We start from the raw sequence: 21,690 nt of genomic DNA, 5'->3' as shown, positions 1-21,690 counted from the left end.
TTTCAGGGAAAAAAACGGTAACAGGTCTCTTCTTCAAAAAGCGAAGTCGTTTTGGGCTTGAAACTAAGAGATTTCGTATTTCAAGAAAATGTATTCCTAAACCAAAATCGTCAGCAAGCGCCAAGTCTACAAGTTAGGAACATTTTAAGTTTCAAATAACTATAACATCCTACTGGGCTTTTATGTTTCTCTACCGTCCAACACAATCTTCAACAATTATGGTCAAAGTTTCATACCTAAATTACTAACAGCATTATAGGCATCACTTTTCTCAACCGGGGTGCCGCGGCGCACTTGTGTGACATTTTTAATGCTCAAGGGTGCCAAAAGGTATTTGAAATTAAAAAAAATGTGATTTTTTTCTCCATTGGTAAGCTTTCTGATACAACTATTTGTGTAGGATTAGAGGCCATTTTATCAAATGACATTTTCCTACATGTAAGTTGGTTGTATTGTTCCAGTTCCATTTATAGATACAAGTCATTAAAATACTCGACGAAAATTACAGTCGGGGTGCCGCGAATCTATTTACTATTTTTAAGGGGTGCCGTAAGCCATAAAAGGTTTAGAATCATTGAATTAACCTATCGGCTCGAAACAACAAAAAACGGACAGTAACCTTGCACAGAACCATCGCACTCATCTTATTCCTAAAAAAGCTTTATTTTAATTTCGCATTACGCTATGGCGCCGTTGAGCTCATCGTGTGTAGGGGTCCCTGTAGTACCCCGGCTTGTGATGGGGCCATCGCCTGTGGGCCAGATAGTACCTCCTCGGGTGCTGCGAGGGGTAAAAGGCCTGGGGCTCCACCCTGGGTGTCATTTCGCCCTTGGAATTTTGTCGACCGACCCGGCAGGAGGGGCGAGAGATTCTGCAAAAATAGTAGATTTTTTTTATTTTAATTGTTTTTTAATTTATGGTAGGTATAAGAAGGAAAAAAATTAAACCGAGTAGAGAACTTAGTAAACCGAAAATCAGTTTGTATTGATGTTATATGATATATATATATTTCGCTGCTAAAAGCATAATCCGTGTCTTATTCAAATTGAATCAAATTATTACATCCATAACTGATTTTCGTTAACTTAGCTCTGTCGTTAGTTTAATCTTTATCATTGGTGTGCAACCAGAATCGTTTGTTATTTATTGGGATTCAGGCATATTCTGTTAATCTAAAGAAATTTCTAATTATGCGATTAAACTCTGATCAAAATATTCCGATGGATCTGGTTACCTATATTTGTTCCAAACAGCAACATTAGTTCTCAAAATTTATGCGTTTTAAAAAAGCTACTAAAAAAATTGTAAGATAAAAGTAACGAATTGGTAATAATGAACTAATATATAAAATATGTTTTATTTTTTAGCGGTATTATTTCATTCGATTGGTTCCTATATGTTCTTATAAAACAGATGGAATGTGAAAACGACGTACGATTAGTCATTAGCATGCATTTGGGTTAAGAAAAAAAACATGGCATTTTTTTAATTTACAGTGCTAGACATTAACTAGAAAAACCATTTTATTTAATATATGCCTTTAACTGCTACTATAAAAATACAATTTTTGTCAATAGTGATTACGTAATAAATCCAACGCAATAAGTTTCACTATAGATAACTCCAACTCAACAACGTTTGTAGACAGCAAAATATGGTAAACTGCCAGTGTAGACGTGTTAATGGCGGGCAAGAAAGAAACAAAAACTGTGCATGTCTATAGTTTTGCCAACATCCAGCGGGAATTCCAGACTCACGCAGAATGAGAGCTTAATTGGTGGCAAACGAGTGCTCGTAAATCAAACTGAGCGAAAACTGTGCAAAGAGCGTCAGGGTTCTCGTAATTGTTGCGAACCGAACGCGGGGCTTGTAATACCCTTTTAACCGCTCTAACGTTTCTTTCTCATTTGCTACACGCGGGAGTTTAAATTTCATTTTTTTTTTTCAAGTTAAAGCTAAGCAAGTGTCAAACTCGACCTATTTTGGGCTTCTAACCGGAGTAATGCGTGTATGGTTGGAATAAGTATTTTTCAAATCAATTTATTGCCTTGAAATTTTTGTTTTTTATAATTATTTAGCATGTCTATTGTTTTAAAATAAATCACATTTAAGCATAGCAAATATATGAAATGCTTTTATGTTGCTCAATTACCTAGACATTTTCTACGACAAAATGATTTAAAAAAAAAGAAAAAACTTGTCAATATAGGTCTTAGGTTCGGTCTAAACTTTAGCCTACCGACACAAGACGATAAAGAATCAACTGTAGGCTAGGCTAGAATAAGCAGTTAATCTGAACTAGCAAAGTAGGCTACCAATACCTACAGCTGGCACAATTTTTATATCCCGTCAGCATAAAATGTATATTTTGATTGATAGCTAATTTACCTCCTAAAACCAGGAAATTTTACCCCAGATTAAGAAAGGCTGATCTAAAGGAACCACAAACACGTTGCAGTTCCATAAGCTGGATCGTTTAGCCAAAATTTTACCTGGCCGAATTTATTGGCTGATGACAGCTTTATGGGCACGACGATTTACGGAATACGTCTTATTTAACAATTTTATAAGTCAAGCTTTTAAAATAGCAAACGTGTTTCCCTTGTTGGGTTCTTAACAACTGATAGAATGTCGCTTTTAAAACACCCAATATAAAAAAACACCCAATATAAAAATATTGACATATAGATATCATTTTCATTTTATGTTAACATTTAAAGTTATTTAGAAGGATTTTATATCGGATGTCATTGCAAAACCTTAGATTGCAGGAGTGGAGTTACTTAACTTAAATTGCCTTTTTGAGTTATGCGTACAAATTTTTAAAGTATACATCAGAATCAGAATCATTGCTAAACAATACTGCCGTTCTAAAAACTTTCAATCTGCCACACCTTTAAATTCTTGAAAACATATTTTTAACATTTTAGGATTTTTAAATCATAGTCTATAGACTCTAGACCAGAGGCTCTTAAACTTTTTTTACCGCGGACCCCTATTTTTGTTTGCTTAGCGTGGACCACAGTAGGCAAAAAAAATAAAAAATGACGTCATAAAATTACGTCACAATAAAATTAGACTTCATAAATCTGCTGATTTCGGTCCAAAACAGTGAAAGTGAAATGGGGTCTAAATACATTCAGTGCAAATCCGTTAATATTTTAAATTAAACTGTTTGCTTTAACAAGTTGATTACTTTTTAATTATACACTAATATTTCAAGTAGGCCTTCATAGACCCCCTAAAACAAAATCACGGACCCCCAAGGGGTCCATGGACCCCAGTTTAAGAACCCCTGCTCTAAACATTTAATGAGAAAATGTAAAGTTTACTTGCAAAATTAGCAGCCTCAGTAACGTCGGCTAAAAAATAAAAAAGACGTACTTTGGCTTAAATTCCACCTAAGAGCTTTTAACATTTACATATAGTGTTAAATAGTGGATATATTCAGACGAAAATTAAATAAAAGCACTAGAGTCTCCGTAGGGGCGATTTCAAAAGTGGATTTGATGACTTGGTCAGGGAATACGGTGATATTTGGGTAAAACGGGGTCACACTGAGATTTTCATTTTGAAATCTATAAATAATGGGATACAGGGCACACCGAGTCGAAACGTTCAGTCAGAGCGATTTACATCAGCCAGGTGTATTCGATAAATTGAACCAAGCTTCACTTCATATTGTTGAAAAAACGACCAAAAGACATCCAATCACTCGACTTATCGATTTGAAATTTAACAGCTACTGCCATTGAGAGATATTTTGCGAAAGCGAACGCATTCCACTAGCTTCATTTCCACTAGCTTCTCAGCGTGATGCGGCAAAAATTTCGATCCAAGTTCCCCTAAACACACGCACATACCGCTTTCTTCATCGCATGCGGTCGCCAGAAGCAAAGTCGTGCCGGTGCGGTTTGGTTCGCTTACGTGCGATCTGCCGGGTCGCACAGGGTTCGGGCCTGTCTCTGTGCTGATCTTTCTGTAGCCATTGAATCGCGCTTACGTCAACACTTCAGCAGTGTTGCAAGCAAGTCATTTTGCAATGGCTTAAGTCCAAGTCAAGTGTCCAACAAATACAGTCAAGTCCAAGTCCAAGTCATCGATTGCCCTAGTCAAGTTCCAGTCAAGTCATAATTAGAACGACTAAACTTCAAGTCAATCCCTTTTCATAAAAATAAAACGTTAACTGATAAACTCGTCCAAATATGAGCAATACCTCAAGTAGAATTTATCATAAACGAAACGTATAGCAATCAAATTGTGTGGCATGTAGAAATAAGATAAATCACCCAATTGCAAAAATATAGAGAAATAACCCCATTAAAAAAAAATTAAACCATTTGTCCAAAACGACTTAGGTAAAATCAAGTCATTTCAAAATACTGACATAGGTGTACTTAAGTCAAGTCAATGACTTGAGTCATTACAGCATTGCTATACAGTATAGCGATCGTGTCGACCTCCACCCCACGATCCGGTGTCAACCCAGATTTGTTATTTTTTTTCAGGTGGTGTATATCGAACGCGTTTGTGAATACAAGATGATCGCCCTTGTGTCTGGGTACAGTATTATGTCAATACATCTTAAAATTGAGAACTGTCTTTCGTAAAATAGTGCTGGTAATAATTAAAGATTTTGTGGTACTAAATTAGAATTAGAGCCCTAATCTTGAAACGCAAACCAACAACCTCAAAAAATGTGCTCTTGTGTAGAAAAACATTAACTGAAAATAAATTTCAAATTAAACGAAAATCCTTATGGAGCATCGTTTTCTTTTTTCCCTGTTTTATTGGACAAATATTATATTGTGCGATAATGGCCTAAAAATGACATTCTTGATTACCAAAAATTCCAGAAAAAGAAATTTGCATTTGTCAATCAGGTTGTTTTGAAAGATTTTGGTAACTTTAAGGTTTACAACATGTTAAAATACTTTAACTTTGACCTCCATGGCTTAATCAAACTATTCCAACGTGGTGCACACTGCCACAGATTTCACGTTCAAGGATCTTGTTTTTTTAACGTATAAAGTATTATAGTAAAAATGCCTAAAATAATTACAATCAAATAAACAATAAAAAATACGTTGCTTTATGCTGGGTCATTAACTAGAAGAGACTGTAATACTGTAGTCAGGCAGCAAACACTAGGAATTGATTTTTGCAAGCAAAGCTATCAATGCGAATTGGCATCCATTTTACCAAGTAACTACGTCTGCGGGAAATTCACGCCCAAATCCCGGCAAAACATTCGCAAGCAACACGATATACGACCTAGCTAAGAAAAATAAAATCTCCTAAATTTAATGGAAAATCTAAAACAAAACAATTGCAGCTTTGATTCTTTGACAACAAAATATTTTTTAGGTATATCGAATTAAAAACGCTGTAATCACAGCTCGAAAAAAAAAATGTCGGAAAACCGCGAAATGTGCACCGGGCAGTCGCGCCGCGCGAGATTTACTTTCGGAAGGGCCTTGTTTGCGCGGGCAAACAAACGACATTATTCGTTTATTTGCCAAGGGTCACACCCCTGAAAATCTGGAGCGTGGTTTGTTTTTTGCTTTCTGAACCATGGCCGGGGCTGGAACGAGATCACATCCTTGTTGTTTTTGTTGTATATGTCTCTAGGGACTTTCCCTGAGAATAATTACACGGGCTTGGCGACCGAACTGGCGAATTTAATTTACTGGTTAGTTTTTTCAGGCTGTAAGAAAGGTATCAGTTGCAAAATTTAGCATACTGCTTCAATTTTAAAGTTTGATTAAGGAAGTCTTTCTAAAAACCGCCGCATATAGTAACAACGAATCTTTGAGTAATTTTCTTGTTAAATTGACATGCTTGCTTTTGAACTTTTATGATATTCTAAGAAAAACATTTTTTTATTTTTTTGTTGGTGTTAAATAAAATAAGCGATTGAAAACAATAAAATCGTGATTGCCCCAAAATCAACATTTTTTTTAAGTTTTACTTCACTTGAAATTCAGTTCTATTGTTTGTTTTCATGTGAGAGTTATACATTTTTGTTTTGTGCTGTACTTTAATGTGGCAAATATAATGCTTTTTAAATATTTAGGTTAGTTTAAAACATCTTTAAATGCAGACAAGGCCTGCAAATAATTTCTTTAAAAATATGCAGCGCTTCAAAAAAAATATGCAGTTGCTTCAGGTGTTGCGTGAAAATCTTTAATTTAACAACATGTACTGTTGCAAAGCATAATATTTTCTATTCGGACATATATTTTGCTTTTAAATACAGATTTTACATTGTATTTTAAGACCGAACGAATGGTTTAACATTTTTTTATCCATGTATTCTTTATTCGAATAACATTAAAAACTTATGGGAGAGTTTAAGAAACAGTTGAATAATATTTTGGCAATAAAAAACTCGTTACCTGCGTTCAATTGGTGTATGCTACACCATACATTTTGGATCAATACATAGCTGCACCCCTAAAGAACATAGTGATAATTTAATCAATATAAATTAACTTTGAAGAGAAAGAAAGCTTCGCTTGATATTTTAAAATTGAAATTTTAAAAAGAATTTTTTTCACGGCCGTGGTACAGAGGAAATTGGTAATGACCATACAATAAAATAGTAAAAATGGTGTAGAAAAGCGTATAACTTGAAAACGTCAATAAATCTTTTCAGCGTCGAAATTTGTTGCATGTGTCAAAACAAATAAAGTTGAATGAAGACTTAACGACATCTTATGAAACAAGTAACTGATTTAACTCTTACTCAAATATCTTGGCCGAACTTATCATTTCGCTGAAATACCGTGTTTTTCCCATGTTTTCTAGTCCACAATCCCTTTTTCAGAGAACTTTTGCAATAAGTTTGACCTAGGAAATGCCAAAACTACCGCCATATTTGACATTCTGTGAAAACGCATCGCAAAATGATTTTATACTTCTAATTGCGCGTTTCATAGTGGTACAAACATATACCAACACACTTGACAAATATTTTTTACTTTGCGACACAACAGAGTGTTGATCCAAACTCTCGACCAAAACATAATTCAAAACTTGGTCAGATTAATACCAGGATAAATTATACGTGACGCTGGTAATTACGCGTACAACATTAGAGCCGAAAGGTGTGACGATTTGACACCGTTACCGCATCTCTTCAAACAAAATCAATATATTTGATTGCTGTTCTGTTTTGATACAAGCGGAACAAAACAAACAGCCCAACAAAAAGAGCAGAGAGCCGGGCTTTTATAAGGTGCTTACTACTACATAATAAGGTGTATCGTGTGTCGCTGCTGTTTACCATTCGGGTTTACTTAGACAGTGATACGCGACCGGTACAATCAACATTATCATAAGCGCCGTGTTGTAGGCTCGACGGCGAGACAAAAAGCCACTTAAACCACGATTTTTGTGCCCCCTCTTGCCTTACTCGTGTAAAAGGCTCGTCAAAAGAATGGGCGTGCTTTGTTTTTCGCGCGCTTTGGGGGTTAATTGAAATTCACTTTTCAGTTTTGAAAGGCTTCTTGAGGTTGCAAAAAAAAAACTGCCTGGCATAATAACCATTAAAGGGGTTACATAGACCCTTTGTGTATTATATTCTCGCTTCGTAATTATAGAGCTCTTTTATCATCTTGTTTGGCGCTTAAAGTGTAAGTAAAACACCCAAACCAATGGGCTTCAAAAGCTGCTTGCGCTACCAAAATGTAATGATAACTTGTCCATAGCTGAGAGAATTATCTACCAATTTCCATGCGCAATTTTAATTGACATTAACGAATTAAGGAATTGACGATGCCAGTGAAATATGTATTCCTTGAAAAGTGTCTGATCCTGGTTTTACTCGGGTTTTTAAACTTTTAAGTTTTATTGTTAATATACGCGTCAGCGTTACAGTGACCGACAAGAAAAAACCTGCTGCCACTAGTTTTGGATTCCACAAAGATACGCCCTTTTATATATTTAAATGGCATTGTACGGCAAACCGGCCTGCACAGCAGTGGTCACTCATAATTGCAATGTGACCGCGGGACGTGTTGTTTTAAACTTTGTTGTGGGACACTTGACGTTCGAAAACCACTCGCCCGCGGTATTTTGGGTCAGGCGCAGCGGTGTCAGAAAGGTGAAAGAAGTCTTGACCCAAACAAGCTAAACCGGAAAATGCCCGGTAAATATACGCAAAGGGTACGGCGTTTAACCACATACAGATAAACAATTTTCAAGCATTTTTTCGAAAACATACGTTTGATAAAATGTCATACGTAAATAGAGAATCGGCTATTATATCGGACACATGAAAGGAAGCATTAAAAAATCAACACACCTTTATAGCAGCCGACAATGAACGGAAAATGAGGCATTATAGCTGGGAAATCTTCACACAGCAACCTACGAACAGATTAATGGGTTTGCCTGAAACCCTCGCGCCCCCCTTTGGCCCTTCAAAGACGTCACCCTTTCGCGACAGCGCGTACCCTGGGGGCCACCCCGAAGGCCCATAAACAAACCAGTTTCAATTACGGCCCCCACTCATCTTTGGCGCTAAAGTAACGCCCCTGCTTGTCCGCCCGCCGCTACTCCAAAGGTCCAGCAGTGGTCAGCGAACTGCGGCTTCTCTCACGGCGATTGCGTTTTAATGGGTTCCTATCGCGTCCTTTGCAATGAATCAGAAAGGAGAGTGCTGTCGTTCCCAGCCAAAACATCGCTGATGGCGTTATATAGGGGTGTGGGTCCTGAACCGCACCAAAAGAACCCCTATCGTAATGGGAACCGATCCGAGAATTAAAATTCCATCAGCGCGAACAAAGGGCTTATGGCAGACTCGCCTAATGTGCATATAGTGGTCGGACGCGTCGCGCATTTTTAAGTGGCCACATTCGAACTGCATTATCGACACGGCAGTGTTGCGGTCTACAAACGAGGAGCGGACCAAACTGATGCCAGTCTGTATGTGAACAAATTGTAGCTCTATGTGTGTGAAAAAGTGGCCTTCCGGTCGCACGTTTGAAGCCAACAAACAGAGCCTTTTTGAAATGGATAATTTGACAATCTGTTCAGCTTAAAAAAAGAGTTAGCTCCGCCAGGCAACATATATAGATAAAATCGCTCTTCTGGTGAGCGATTCTATCTATTAATCTGTTCAGCTGTTGAAAGAACTATAGATGCGGGAAGTTTTACGACGTTTGCAAGTCATCATGCACGTTCACACAATAAAAAACACACCAAAATTGTGGTACTATAGTGAAAACCAACCGCTACTTTCACACAAGCTCTGACGCCGCCCGGATTTATTTGTTGACTTTCCATTTTTTGTAACCTTTGGGAGAAAGTGGTCGTTGATATGAGTTCATTTTTTAACCTTGTAGTTCGATAGAGCCGCCTCGCAAAAACTGACGGCGCCTTGACAAATTGCTTTTAGTGTTGTTGCCACCAAGCAGTTATTATTGGCACGGGGCTTAAGCAAGGCCGTGGCAGGAAAAAATGAAATCCGTTTTGCATTTTCCGCCCGCAAAGCATGCCCCGGCCGCACAGCCAGGCAACATCGCCTTATTTAGCTGGACGCCGCACATTCGAACTTCGGGTCTCGTCAATTAAGTAACCTTTTAACCCCAAAGGAAAACTCAATCCCGATTCGAGCCCGGGTTAAAATTCTCCGGGCGCAAATTCTGGCTAACGCTTTGCGAGGGGGGACTCGGGTTTCCTGAGTGCAGGGGGCAATTATGGCCCCCACTGGCGCGTGACAGTGTCATGAATTGGCGCATTTCTTGCCAAGAACACTCGTGCGCGTGTGACTGTTAATCCGTTTACTGGCGTCGCTTCTAAGGCAAATACGATGCGTGCATTTCAGGGCAATGGTTTACTCTGGCTCAGTGAATCCAAACCTTTTTGTTTTCGCGACCCTTTTCAAGTTTTCGACAACTTCGCGACACCCAAATTATAGTGTATGATACATACACCAGAGTCATAAAACACATTTCATAATTGGGAAAAATCTAGACGGGTTGTATCGAAGTTTGGCTAAATTGTCCGGATTTCGTTAATTTAAAAGTGTAATGGTGACGTCATAAACACGACTGGTTCACTTTAGCAAAAGCCACATAAACACAAGTGTTAGAACGGTTGCTTTTGTTTCTTCTATACTGCTAATTTTGAGTTCATATTGCTTATTTCTTACACAACCCCTTGCGACACCCTTGAGGGTCGCGATCCCCAGGTTGGGAACCACTGCTCTGTAGCTGGACCAATATTTCCCATTTTATGTTGTCAGTTTTTAAAGCCTACTCGACCCCCAAAGTTTTGTGTGTTAGACATTACCCTGACTACTATCATATCCTATTTGGCAACATGTCTGTATTTATTAACGCCAGACGGAAAAGTGGAAAAAGTGTGATACTGGAAATTACCTTGACCCTTGCAAGATAAATGTCGGTCTTAATTCCTGATCAGTAACAGCAGAATAATTTAGCCAAGCTAGCAATTCAGGTATCAAAAATATCATATTTCGCCAGCAAAGGCATCGTCAGACTATCTTAATTCGAATGAATCAGGCCTGATATGAATTGCTATCTTTAAGTATTCTGGATTTGCGTATAGTTTAATATTTTCGCGCAAAAAATTAAATTTTTGCTTTGTAAAAGACCCGGTCATTACTAAGTCGGTAAAGCGGCGCCGACTGCAAAAACGAACGTGTGTGGCGTAAAAACGTGACGCATTGCGGTTAGACTTTTCACAAAAATGGCCCCCAAATAATCTGGCCATTCAGAAGCAAATAACGCGGCGCAGGGCGTCGGCGTAAACTGCGGTGTACGTTTACTCCACGGTCCAGCGAAGTTTTTCGCACGCTTATATGACCGCCCTGTTTTTTGGTAAACGCAAATTGCCTTGGCGAATGAAGTTTAGACGCGGAAAATTTGTGTCGGTGTTATTGGAATATGGTTTCGCGTATTAACGTAGGCCGACGACGCCCTGCATTCTTTACCAAGCGTGGTTTTACCGCAGTAAGGGTGTTCGCGAAGTATCTCCCAGTATTCTTAGCAAGACATTTTGAAATTACTTAAGTCCCAGTCAAGTCATTCACTAAATAACTTAAGTCGAAGTCAAGGCTTTTCGAATAAATAACGTCAAGTCCCAGACAAGTCGTAATTATAGAGCAAGTTAAAAAAGCCCTATAGTCACAAAAATTAAACGTGCAATCAAATTGCTCTAATTAAAAAAAAAACGCTTACTGAAAAACATTCATTTCAACCCAAGTCATTTGTCCGAAAGACTTAAGTCAAGTAAATGTATTTAAAAACAACAACTTAAATACACTTAAGTCAAGTCAGTGACTTAAGTCACTACAACACTCATGGTATCTCCACAATGTTATGTTCTTCTTAGTCTTAGTACAGAGTAACACGTGTCTATAGAGTTTTGATTGACTGTTGTTTTTTGTACAATGGCTTGCGTATTGATTTTCTTTACACTGAATAATAAAAAAATCGTTTTGTTCAATATTCGATACAAAATACGATTTTACAGATATAAATAGCAAAATAATAGCATCCAGTCGCTTCAGTTTGTTAAGCTGGTCAACCGCCGAAATATATTAAATTCTTTAAAAATAAAATCGATAATGATGACTTCCAGCAAAGATTCATAATTTTATGCTAATGCTATAGCGACCTTAAAAAACAAGCCCATGACTTGTAAGCCACACAGATTGCCAGTATTAACAACTTCAAATTAAATGATGACGCTGTACGACAACAAATCAGTCAACTTTATCGGTTGATTGTTATGTCACAGCACATTGCCTCCGTAAACAAACGATGGGTTACGCCGGACACGGTAGAATTCTTGTGATAGACCCTCGCAATAGCTAAGGACCCGGAAGCTTTTGTCAATTGCACATAATCGTCACCTTAAATATTGATTCAGTGGGTTTGATTGCCTTAAATTCCTCAACGAAAAACGCAAATCATTTCGGTGCATCGAAAGAGTGACACCTAAATGCAGGCCCACATGGAAATACCGAGTAAAGTTTAAAATGTTTTAAATTGCCTTTTACACAACCTCTGGCAAAATTTTTTTTTTTTAATTTGAAAGACAAGAATTTACTTACAGGCTGTGACTACTAAAGCATGGAGCAAAAGCAATGTCACATGACAAAATTAATTCGGACAACTTCACAACACTTTTTTCTCCATTAACCGCAATGGTAGCAACCATACAATAAAACCCAAAATTGACTTGCGAGCTTGGCTAAATGGCTTATAAGTCACCCATATCGGCGGGATTCAAGCCAACTATAAATTTAACCAAATAAAAACACAATGAGCAACCACAGCGCTTTGACACAACGAATTTCGAGCACGCTAGAAAAATTCTAAAAAGATGTTTTCTTGATCAACTTGAAAATTCCAAAAAAGATATGGCATATTTAATTGCAGCTCACCCCTCACACAAATATCTACTTGGTCTTGGCTTTTCGAAATAAGTTTACACTTCGCAATTGGACACGTAAAATACTGTTTTACGCGACCAATCACACTTATTACACAAAAAAGATAATAAAAAACAAGAAAAACAGACGAAATAAAAAATATTTTATTTTTTTTATGGAAACTTTATGCTGAGATTTGAGTTGCAACGCAATATCACCTTTACGGTTTGATAAAGATGAAAGGCCGTGCGTGAAGCTATCACTTGATGCGAGGACAACTTATAAACAGGTCAATTGATGCGACATCAAACGGCGCAGAAGCGATCGGACGATTTCCTTCAAGAAGCTGCACGCGGCCTTTTCGTGAGCGACGCAACCAACAACGCGCCCTTACAAAACACGGGGAAGGCGTGATGCAGAGAATCATCAATACACACAGAATGACTTGTACAACGATGGCCGAGAATAGGAGATGTCTCACACAGCGCTATATTGGAAAAACAGAGAGAGCGAAAGAATGCTCTGGAAACGGCTGGTGACCGAAAGTGGTATGAGGGATCCTAGCCCAGCGGTACAAGTGCTGGTTAAGTGGCCTCCAGGCTCATAGAAGCGTCCACCAGGCGGCCTGGGGACCGGGTGAAAGTGGACTCCACCGGAGTGGCTGGTCGCTTTCGCAATCCTTCCGCCGCCCAAAGCGATTGCCCTCTTTGTTGTTGATGCGACCTGCAATAAGCCTGGTAAGCGGTGCCACTTCAAAAGGCCCGAGTCTCCGTGTGTTTTAACCCTGATTTTGCGCCATTTTTTTTAACTACGAGCCAATTCCGCCTAAACAACGACCGAACGGGCTTTTCCCTTGTTTGTTCACAAGTAGGGCAAATCGGCTGCACAAACTTGTTTTATCAACGATAAATATAATTATATTTACGCAGCATAAAGCTATTTTACCAGCAGATATTTCCTGATCGATATCGATCGATTAGGTTCAATCAAGGGATATGGCAAAGGGTTTTTTTGGAGTTTGGGATAAACTGAGATGACTTCCAAACATTAAATATGCACACATCTTTATTTGTAATTGTAATGCTTGGGGAAACTATTTGTTGGCACAAAATGTGTAGCTGAAAAATTAGCATGCGCCTTATTTAGGATGCCACGCAACAGCCCATATAAACGCAAACAGATCAATACGTTTGTACAGATGCTCGGCATTTCGTTCCTGAATCCATATTTAAACCCCCCGTTTTGCCCAAATTATCAATATCTTAACAATCTATCTTTTAAAAATTAAAACGCGGTAAGATATCGCAATTTTATGATCTCTATAACATAATCAGTTATAGGACGATTTATGTGCTTTTAAAGGACGGCCACGTTCGGCAAATAAACCGCAGAAAGACACGACTTGCCAAAAAATTAATTAAATCGTGTTATTCGGGCGACAATGAAGGCAAAGAAATGCCAGACAAAGAATTCAAAGGCGCTGACCGGCACGCCACCCCGAAAAAGGCCCATGTTTACCGTCTGCTGGGTCGCGATAAAAGACTATCCGCGTTTGCGACGTGGTGGTCCGCCGCCGATCATATCGCTCGCAAAACGACTTAGCCGCCCTGCCCGTTTCGCGGCCCTATTCCATCAAGGCAATATCGCAGGCCCATCTACAATGCGACGTATTGGGCACACAATGCGTCCGACGTCTGTGGCGAAACCGCTCCTGCTCGGGATTAGGGTTGGCTCTTCGTGCCCGATTCTGCGCCGCGGCCATCAGATTCGCAAAAGGGACGGCAACGCGTATAATCCAGCTCTAAAAAGCAGCGGGCGCAGTTGTGTTGTCGCTTATGAAAGGACCTAAACCAACAAACAACTATACAGCAGCCGGTCGCAGCCTGTCGCGTATACACACACGCACGACGCTCGCGACCAAGTGAAAAAAATCCGCACTTTTCGACGCGTTTTCGCTTGTTTAAGCGAAAGCGAATGGTGCTTGGGTAAGCAGACAAAGTAAAGTGGCCCCTTAGCCGAGTACGTACACGTTGTCCTTTGTCGGGCCGCCGCTCTATGTGCGTATGTAGAATGGCTGGTGCACACAAAAGTTTGGTGGAAACCAACAAAGAGTACACACGCCCGCCGTGTTCATATTGGCATTTAAAATGAAAGGAAATTTTAAAAGGGGTAGAACACCAAAAGAAAAATAGGGTTACGGCGACAAAAAAACATGGACTTACAGAAGCAAATTTAACGTATAAATCTCAAGTTTTAAAATTAAATTATCATTCTTAGAAGAAAGCATAGCAATAAAATAATAATACCGAACGGATTTCAATTCCCCCCCCCAACCGCAAAATGGCCAAAAAGTGAGGCACGCAGATAAAACGTAGCGGCAATCGTCAGCCAATTCAGTTACAAATCACCGGGCAATTACGCGGGTTCGTCTGCACAGGGTCTAAGAGGTGTCAAAGCAATGACAACAGTCAACGGCTGCACTAAGCGCCCTGCTAAGTGGTCAGGGATTCCCAGCTGGGTGAGGCGGCGGCGCACAAGCAGGGCCGCCCCCTATTCAAGAGACCAGGGCCATACAGCACTTAATCTAGGTAAACTGGCGAGTAATACAATCACTCGAGTCTCGTGCGCTTGTTGTTTTTGCACCGCGTCCACTGTCGCCCGCCAGTCCAGCACACCGCTTAGGCATCGGCGGACTGTCCAGCAGCATCAGTAGTAGCCTTACACGGACCGCTGATGACCATACTTGTTGGTTTATTTTGCTGTCTGGCGGTGCGTGCTGTTTTCGACCGACACAAGCAACGCGAGCGACGCCGCGGGGTCGCGTTTCTGTACGCAAGTTTAACTTTCCAATCGCGGCTCACCTGTTACGCGTTTTTACCGAAAATGTGGGCGAACACTTTGGCTGTACATTAATAAATAAGCCTTCGTCGCATCAAATATAATTGTCTTTGTGTTTGATACGTTGTTAACGTTCTTGAATTTAATTTTTATCAGCTAAATGATAAAACCCTTCGTCAAACAAAACAATTTTTATACTTTTACTTCATAAAAAGGAGCAATTTTATAACTTATCCTATTTGGATGGTCACTACATGGGTTTCACCAAATACAAAAACAAGAGAATTCCAAATGTATTAAAAGTTTTACCAAAATATTAAGGGGATATAATAAGAAACCAGTTTGAGTATCAAAACCGAACATTCTCCCAAACAACGTTAAAACAACTCTCATGCAGTATACGCGCAAAGAGTCGAGTGGTATATTACAAAGTCTTGGGCGTAGCTTGTGCCTGTCGGCGCGACCGGACGTTGGGCTTTGGTGCGAGCGGCCATTGCCCCGCGTCGCGGCCACTCAGTCAATTGTTATCTGCGCCGGCCTTGTTGACAGAGGCCGTAATGGCTGGACGCTAAATAGGTAACAGCGCGAGACTTCGAATCGGCAAAGGGGGTGGGTTGGTTAGAGGGGGACCACGACTATAGAACGAGGCCCAGTGCCACCCATTTTACACCGGGTACGAAAGTTGTGATGAATCAGGCGAGAATTTTCACCTGCAGGTGTTCAGCCTGCTTACCATGTGTGCACAACCATTGTGTGCCGAGCAGTGATGTATGCGCGCGCAAGCGTCGAAGTTACGCACTTTGTCTTCCGAAGCAGTTCGCGAAAATTGGGCTATCCGATTTTTCGGGCGAAAGTTCAAAGGACGCAAGCGTCAGCGCGTTTGCTTTCCGAAGTCAAGAGACTCACGACCTGCCAATACTGGTGACCTTTATAGTAAACCAGGGGTTTTATAATTTTAAATATTCCTCAATATTTAAAAGGTACTAAAATTTACCAGCTTAGGTGGACAATTTCCATTCAGATTCTAAACAACTAGTGACTAATTTAAATTATTATAATCAAAGACTGCTTAAAAACGGGCTGTTCCTTTAAATTTAGAAAATTTATATTATGGTATTAAAATGCTGTTATATGGAGTCTTATTTGCTTGGGTGGTATCAGTGGATTACCAGTGCTCACGATAAAGACATGCATGTTTTAGGAAGCACACCAACTCATTTTTAGAAATTAAGAGCCACTTAATTTCGCGCTGTCAACACGCAACAGGCTTTGTCGGTTTTCTTGCTTAACATTTTTCGTCGGGCAGGTGATGAGACTAGCGCCCGCGTACCACTATTGCCTGTCGTCGCGCTTCTCTGCAAGCGTGAAGTAGGCTCAACTCAAGAAGAACGCAGCACCCTATAGCAGCAACAGCATCAGCCCTCGAAAGGCATTTAGGTGCACCACTCCGTACCGTACCGCGATCCAAACCAACCCCTCCCGATCCATCACAGCAATTTTCTGACCTGCTGAACGCACGAATGCAGAAAACTCGCCACTTCGCCTGTCCGAAAGCTCCTTTACCACCCGGGTGCCAAATTATCGGCAGAAGCGGGGCCTGGCGGGGGCTCGTGTGGCCGTCGGCCCCGGGTATCGGGTGTCCATACATCTGGCCGCGCCTAAGCCTGTTTGCCAAACTCACAACACGCCTTTAAGTGAAAACGAGGGCGTAATACCACGGGCGTGAGCGCTTCGCTCACATTAGCGATTTCTAGTTGCTTTTCTAGACCGAAAGGGGTTTTATACGGCACACACACCATTAAACCGCTCCAAAAGCTGATCCGAAGCTGGTGTTTCTTGTTTAAACACGAAAACCAGATATGCGCCAAGGCAATTTAAAACGAGATAGGATCGCAACAAAAGGCATCCCAAATTACGGAGTAGGCCTACTGTTTTTGAACAGGTTAAGTGTGATTTGTAATACATTTTAAAACGAAGTTTTTACACAAATAACGAAGTGCATAAAGTAAGAGAACACCGAAAACAGTTTCCGTACAAACTTTATTGCTTCATTGTACATGGCTGAACACTTAGAGACACTTAGCCAATATTATAGCTGATGAATCACCTTCTCGAAAGACATCACAAACAAATAAAGTCTCGAATTAAAACGACAACCTGTTTACCTCAAGCTTAGCAAGATATTTACTTGCTGACTCCAACAGCCTCATTACAATAAAGCTAATCGTCTAGCCTCTTAAGTGCTGGTAGCTCTCAAGCGTGATATGACCTTGAACCAGTCACAGACATATTACACCGCAAACAAAATGGCGGATATTTGCACAAAATCAAGGTTAACTAAATTATTCAATTTTTAACCATTAAATGATATTAAAATGAACTGTTATTCACAAAAGGATGACTCGCTAGTTCTGTCTGACATATTAACTAATATTTCCATACAAGGAGAAAAACAAACCAAGTTATATTTGTATAAATACTATTATTTATAGGTGTGTTTTGTTTCAGTGTAAACTGTAAGTTATATTGTTTCAATGTCGTGATGAAAAGTCATAGTGAATGTTGGCGAATGTCCGACTTTTTTGCAAAGGTTGCTATGTTTCTTAAAATTAACCACATAGGCCTACTGGATATGAAGAACGAGAATAGGTGTTATCCCCACTTTTTGCAAACACAATTAAAAACAACAGACAGTATTAAAACATGTTCTTAGAGTTTCGCACTTAGCACCAAGCCATTCAAATATGAAATAAATATATTTTTTTAATATTTGATCTAATAATAATAATAGATCTAATAATTTTGTTTATACAGTTCCTTAAACTGTCCAGTGTGATGTTTGTGCCTAATTAAAAAGGCAAATCTACTTATTAAAGAAAGCAATTCAGTTAGATAAAACCACTAGATTCTAGATTTTCATTTGAATTATCATAAATAGGTCCACATAAAGAGTCGAGCGCGTTTTTGTTCGATAAGCTTGTACTTTTTTTTAAAGAGCTATGGTCTATAACATTACAACTATTTTCCCCACAAAATATAAAACTATCAAGGTGGTAAGTGTAGTAAACACACTGTAAATTATCACATACCTTAAAACAGTAAATTAAATATTCTGTGTTGAGTTTGTAAGTCCATGCATCTCACAAGTTATTAGTTATTCATTTGTTATATTTGAACAACTGAAAAACATTTTTATACATACATTGGCAAAGGTGTTGCAAAGTTTTGAAAAAGCTAGTTATTACTGTATTTATATTAAGCTGCGAGATTCTGCTTGTTTAAATGCCACCAAATTTATAACATGAAAGTTTATTGCTCGTTTGTGATACGAACTATTTGCGTAATTATATGCACAGTTTCAATGCGTTATTTACAAAACAAAGTACATAATCACATACAAAAACATGCAGCGCATTACTTTTGAGTTGCACTGTAATGAGTTAGCACATGCAATCATAATTGCACAAGCTGAAAACATATATAAACGAAACATATATCCATACTTTCAACTGTTATGCAGCGGACAGTGTACGCAAATTGTGGTTTCGGCAATGAATGTAGCGAACTAGCAGATATCAACCATAGGTTATTGCAATGAAAGGTTCAATGAAGCCTGGTGTTTGTTACTGCAAGTTAGTTGTATAATGAGCAAAATTCTAGCGACAAAATATTCAAAATGGTGCCAAAATGAATTCAATAATAAATATGCAATAAAAAAACATAATAATATTAGGCCCATCACAACACCACAAAAAGGAAACTTGAATAAAAATAACAAATGTTGACACAAATGTGCCGTGATAACATTTGTACTTCACGCAAAAGCTTTTTAGTTGCCGCCGCACATGCTTTCATACCAGGACGACATGCAAGACCTATCAGGTGTTATAAAAAAACGGTGATTTGAAACGGTAATAGGGAAACACTCTTGGAGTTAGCCTTGGTGTATTAGTTTGCTGGTACGCACCCTTGGTAGTAGTTGGCGGCGTCTTGCTGGTGTTCGGCATGTTCAACGTGTGAGGGTTGCACATGGACCGCGCTGTGGTGATGGTCAGGTATTTGCAGGGGGTTGTAGTGCAAAGCCGCCGAGTAATGGCTCAGCGACGAGGACGACGCGGGCGATGGTGTCGACACCGATGCCGCCGACGACGCCGAGTTGATGGGCGACTGAGAGTTGGAGCACTGAGTTGGCATCGCGTCGCTATTGGCCGTGGTTGGAATAATGCCACCAAAACCGTTCATGCCGCTGTTGTAGTAGTGCATAGCCTCTTGGTAGGCGCGCAGCTCCTTTGTGTTGGGGTAGTGCTGCTGCTGGGTGTGATGCAGGTTGTGGTGCTGCGTCTGCTGCTGAGCATGATGCTGCGATGGGTCGGCCACGTTCATCAGGCTGCTGATTGAAAACGGGTGCGGGGCAAAGGAATGGGCGGCCGCCACCGCTGCGAAAGGGTTGTGCTGCTGTACAGCGGCGGCGTAGGCGGTAGCTTGGGCGTAGTGCGAGTAAAAGTCGTGGGTTTCGTGCTGCTGAAGACCGTTTACTTGCTGGTGGTTGGGATTCGAAACTGGAGCCTCGCTACTGTGCGTACGCACGGCCAAACTGTGTGGCACCTCGCCGTTTTTGTCCGACACAGGGGCCATATTATGGAGGCTGGCGACCGCCTCGCTGTTTACCGGTGAACTTGAACCAGCCGACGATGGGCTGATGTGGTGCTGGTGCTGGTGGCTTTGCGATGACATGGTCAACAGGTTGTCGCCGTTCTGGTCGCTTGGTACGTGCTGGCCGGGGTACATTTGGCGTTCCTGTTGCTGGGAAGGCATAGCTAGACGCTCGTGGCCGGCTTGTACGTTGATGGCGCCATGAACGTGGTTGTAGTGGGCAGTAGTGGAGGTTGACACTTCCACTTCTGGCGACTTAATACTGGAATCTGAGTCAACATAAGCGGCTTGGCTGTCAGGTGGGCTGCTGGTCGCCGAGCCGGGCTGGGAAGGCGGTGGGCTTGTGCTGTCGGTGTGCAAGTTATCCAACGATGGCAGATTTTCTGTGCCTGAACCCTTCATTTTCTTCTCGCTCTTGAAGCGTTTTTGACGACGCAGGTAGCAGCCGTTCTCGAACATGTTGCCAGCGTCTGGGTGAAGACTCCAGTACGAGCCCTTGCCTGGCTTGTCGGCCGAGCGCGGAACCTTGACAAAGCAGTCGTTGAATGAGAGGCTGTGACGAATCGAGTTTTGCCAGCGTTGCTGGTTCTGGCGGTAGAATGGAAAGAGGTCCATGATCCAGTTGTAAATCTCGCTGAGAGTCATCATCTTGCTGGTGGACGACTGCAGTGCCATGGTAATGAGCGAGATGTAGCTGTACGGCGGCTTGGCGTGCGTGTAGTTGCGGCGGTAGGCCTTCTCAGTGCGGCGAATCGACATGAGCGCCATATTGGGCGTCAGACCGACGCCGGGAGCCATGCCGGCATAGGGCGATCCCATTCCCGCGGCCGTCATCTGAACGCCGTGGGCCGGGTGGCCTGCGTTAACGCCGTAGCCTTGGTTGACGACGTTGTTAAATCCGACCTGGTTACCAGCGGCAGCGATGGAGATCGAGTTCATTGAGTTGGCGTAGGGGGCCTGCATTCCGTTGGGAATGTTTCCGATGTTACCGCCGTATGACTGTTGGAAGGGCTGGTACTTGGACGGTGGTGAAGACAACATCATTTTGCTTTTGCCAACGAGATCGAATCAGCAAAGCAGTGATATGTCGAGCTTGTTTTTTTGTTTGGTCGCTTTGATTGCTTGAGCTGAAGGTCGCTTCTTGTCACGTTCGTTTGCAAAATCAATATATAGTCAACAAGCGTGAAAGCAATTACGTCTGTAAATGCAAAGATAATTCGGGTTAATTTTCGGTTTGCTGCAATCTATCTGACACCATAAAAAACTCTTGGAAACAATACGGCTCAACACATTACTCAAAACAAAGCTTTTCGAAAACTAAAAGGTGCTCAAATTTCAACCTGAGTATTGCTGCGATTTTAATCGCCTCTTCCCAAATTGACATCGAAAGTAGTCAAACGACTATCATTGAACCACAAACGCTCAAGTTTCCTGCAGCTGCCTTTGATTCCGCCCCAAATGTGCCCGGCAATAAAGTCACGGGTGGCACTTGCCAAATATTTGCGCAAGGAATCGAGAGCCGTCGCCCGGCTCGGTTCAACGCCCGACGTTTACTGTTTCACCCGAGCCCTATTGGCCGAAGCTATACCTGACTGGAATAGATTGCCTGCGCTTCGCAAAATAGCAGCCCGGTAGCTCGGCCCTTCAGCGACCGCGTGCGGATAAAGTGCCTTAATCGTTTTAAATAAAACCGAGCGATTGTAAAACTTTATTTCCACTTAGATTAAAGATTCGAATTTTTTCGCTTGCAATTGAAAATTTCGAACTTGCAATTGAATATTTTTACTGCA

The 21,690-nt window shown here is 40.8% G+C and overlaps 1 protein-coding gene across 2 annotated transcripts; it reads right to left on the bottom strand.

Annotated features, from left to right (window-relative positions):
• Positions 1–265: 265 nt before the first annotated feature.
• On the bottom strand, positions 266–21,077 carry LOC146140910 (uncharacterized). Of its 2 annotated transcripts, XM_083391378.1 has the most exons (2): positions 19,215–21,077; positions 266–871 (listed from the first exon to the last, which is right to left on the bottom strand). In XM_083391378.1, exons 1-2 carry the CDS (start codon positions 20,942–20,944, stop codon positions 700–702), a joined length of 1,902 nt encoding a protein of 633 aa, XP_083247504.1. In that variant the 5' UTR covers positions 20,945–21,077; the 3' UTR covers positions 266–699. The 2 variants fall into 2 exon arrangements, with proteins under 2 accessions (XP_083247504.1, XP_083247505.1); XM_083391379.1 differs by lacking the exon at positions 266–871 and having other exon boundaries at positions 18,624–21,077.
• Positions 21,078–21,690: the final 613 nt, after the last annotated feature.

The sequence above is a fragment of the Ascidiella aspersa genome, chromosome 6 (assembly GCF_963924565.1).
Source record: "Ascidiella aspersa chromosome 6, kaAscAspe10.2, whole genome shotgun sequence".
NCBI lineage: Eukaryota > Metazoa > Chordata > Ascidiacea > Phlebobranchia > Ascidiidae > Ascidiella > Ascidiella aspersa.
Note: the sequence above shows the minus strand (reverse complement) of the source record. Positions and strands in the feature narration are given on the sequence as shown.

Coding starts and splice junctions, on each gene's coding strand:
- LOC146140910 (XM_083391378.1), bottom strand. CDS start 20,944: ATGATGTTGTCTTCACCACCGTCCAAGTACCAGCCCTTCCAACAGTCA. Junction 872..19,214: donor GCCGCCAACTACTACCAAGG/GTGCGTACCAGC, acceptor CTATTTTTGCAG/AATCTCTCGCCCCTCCTGCC.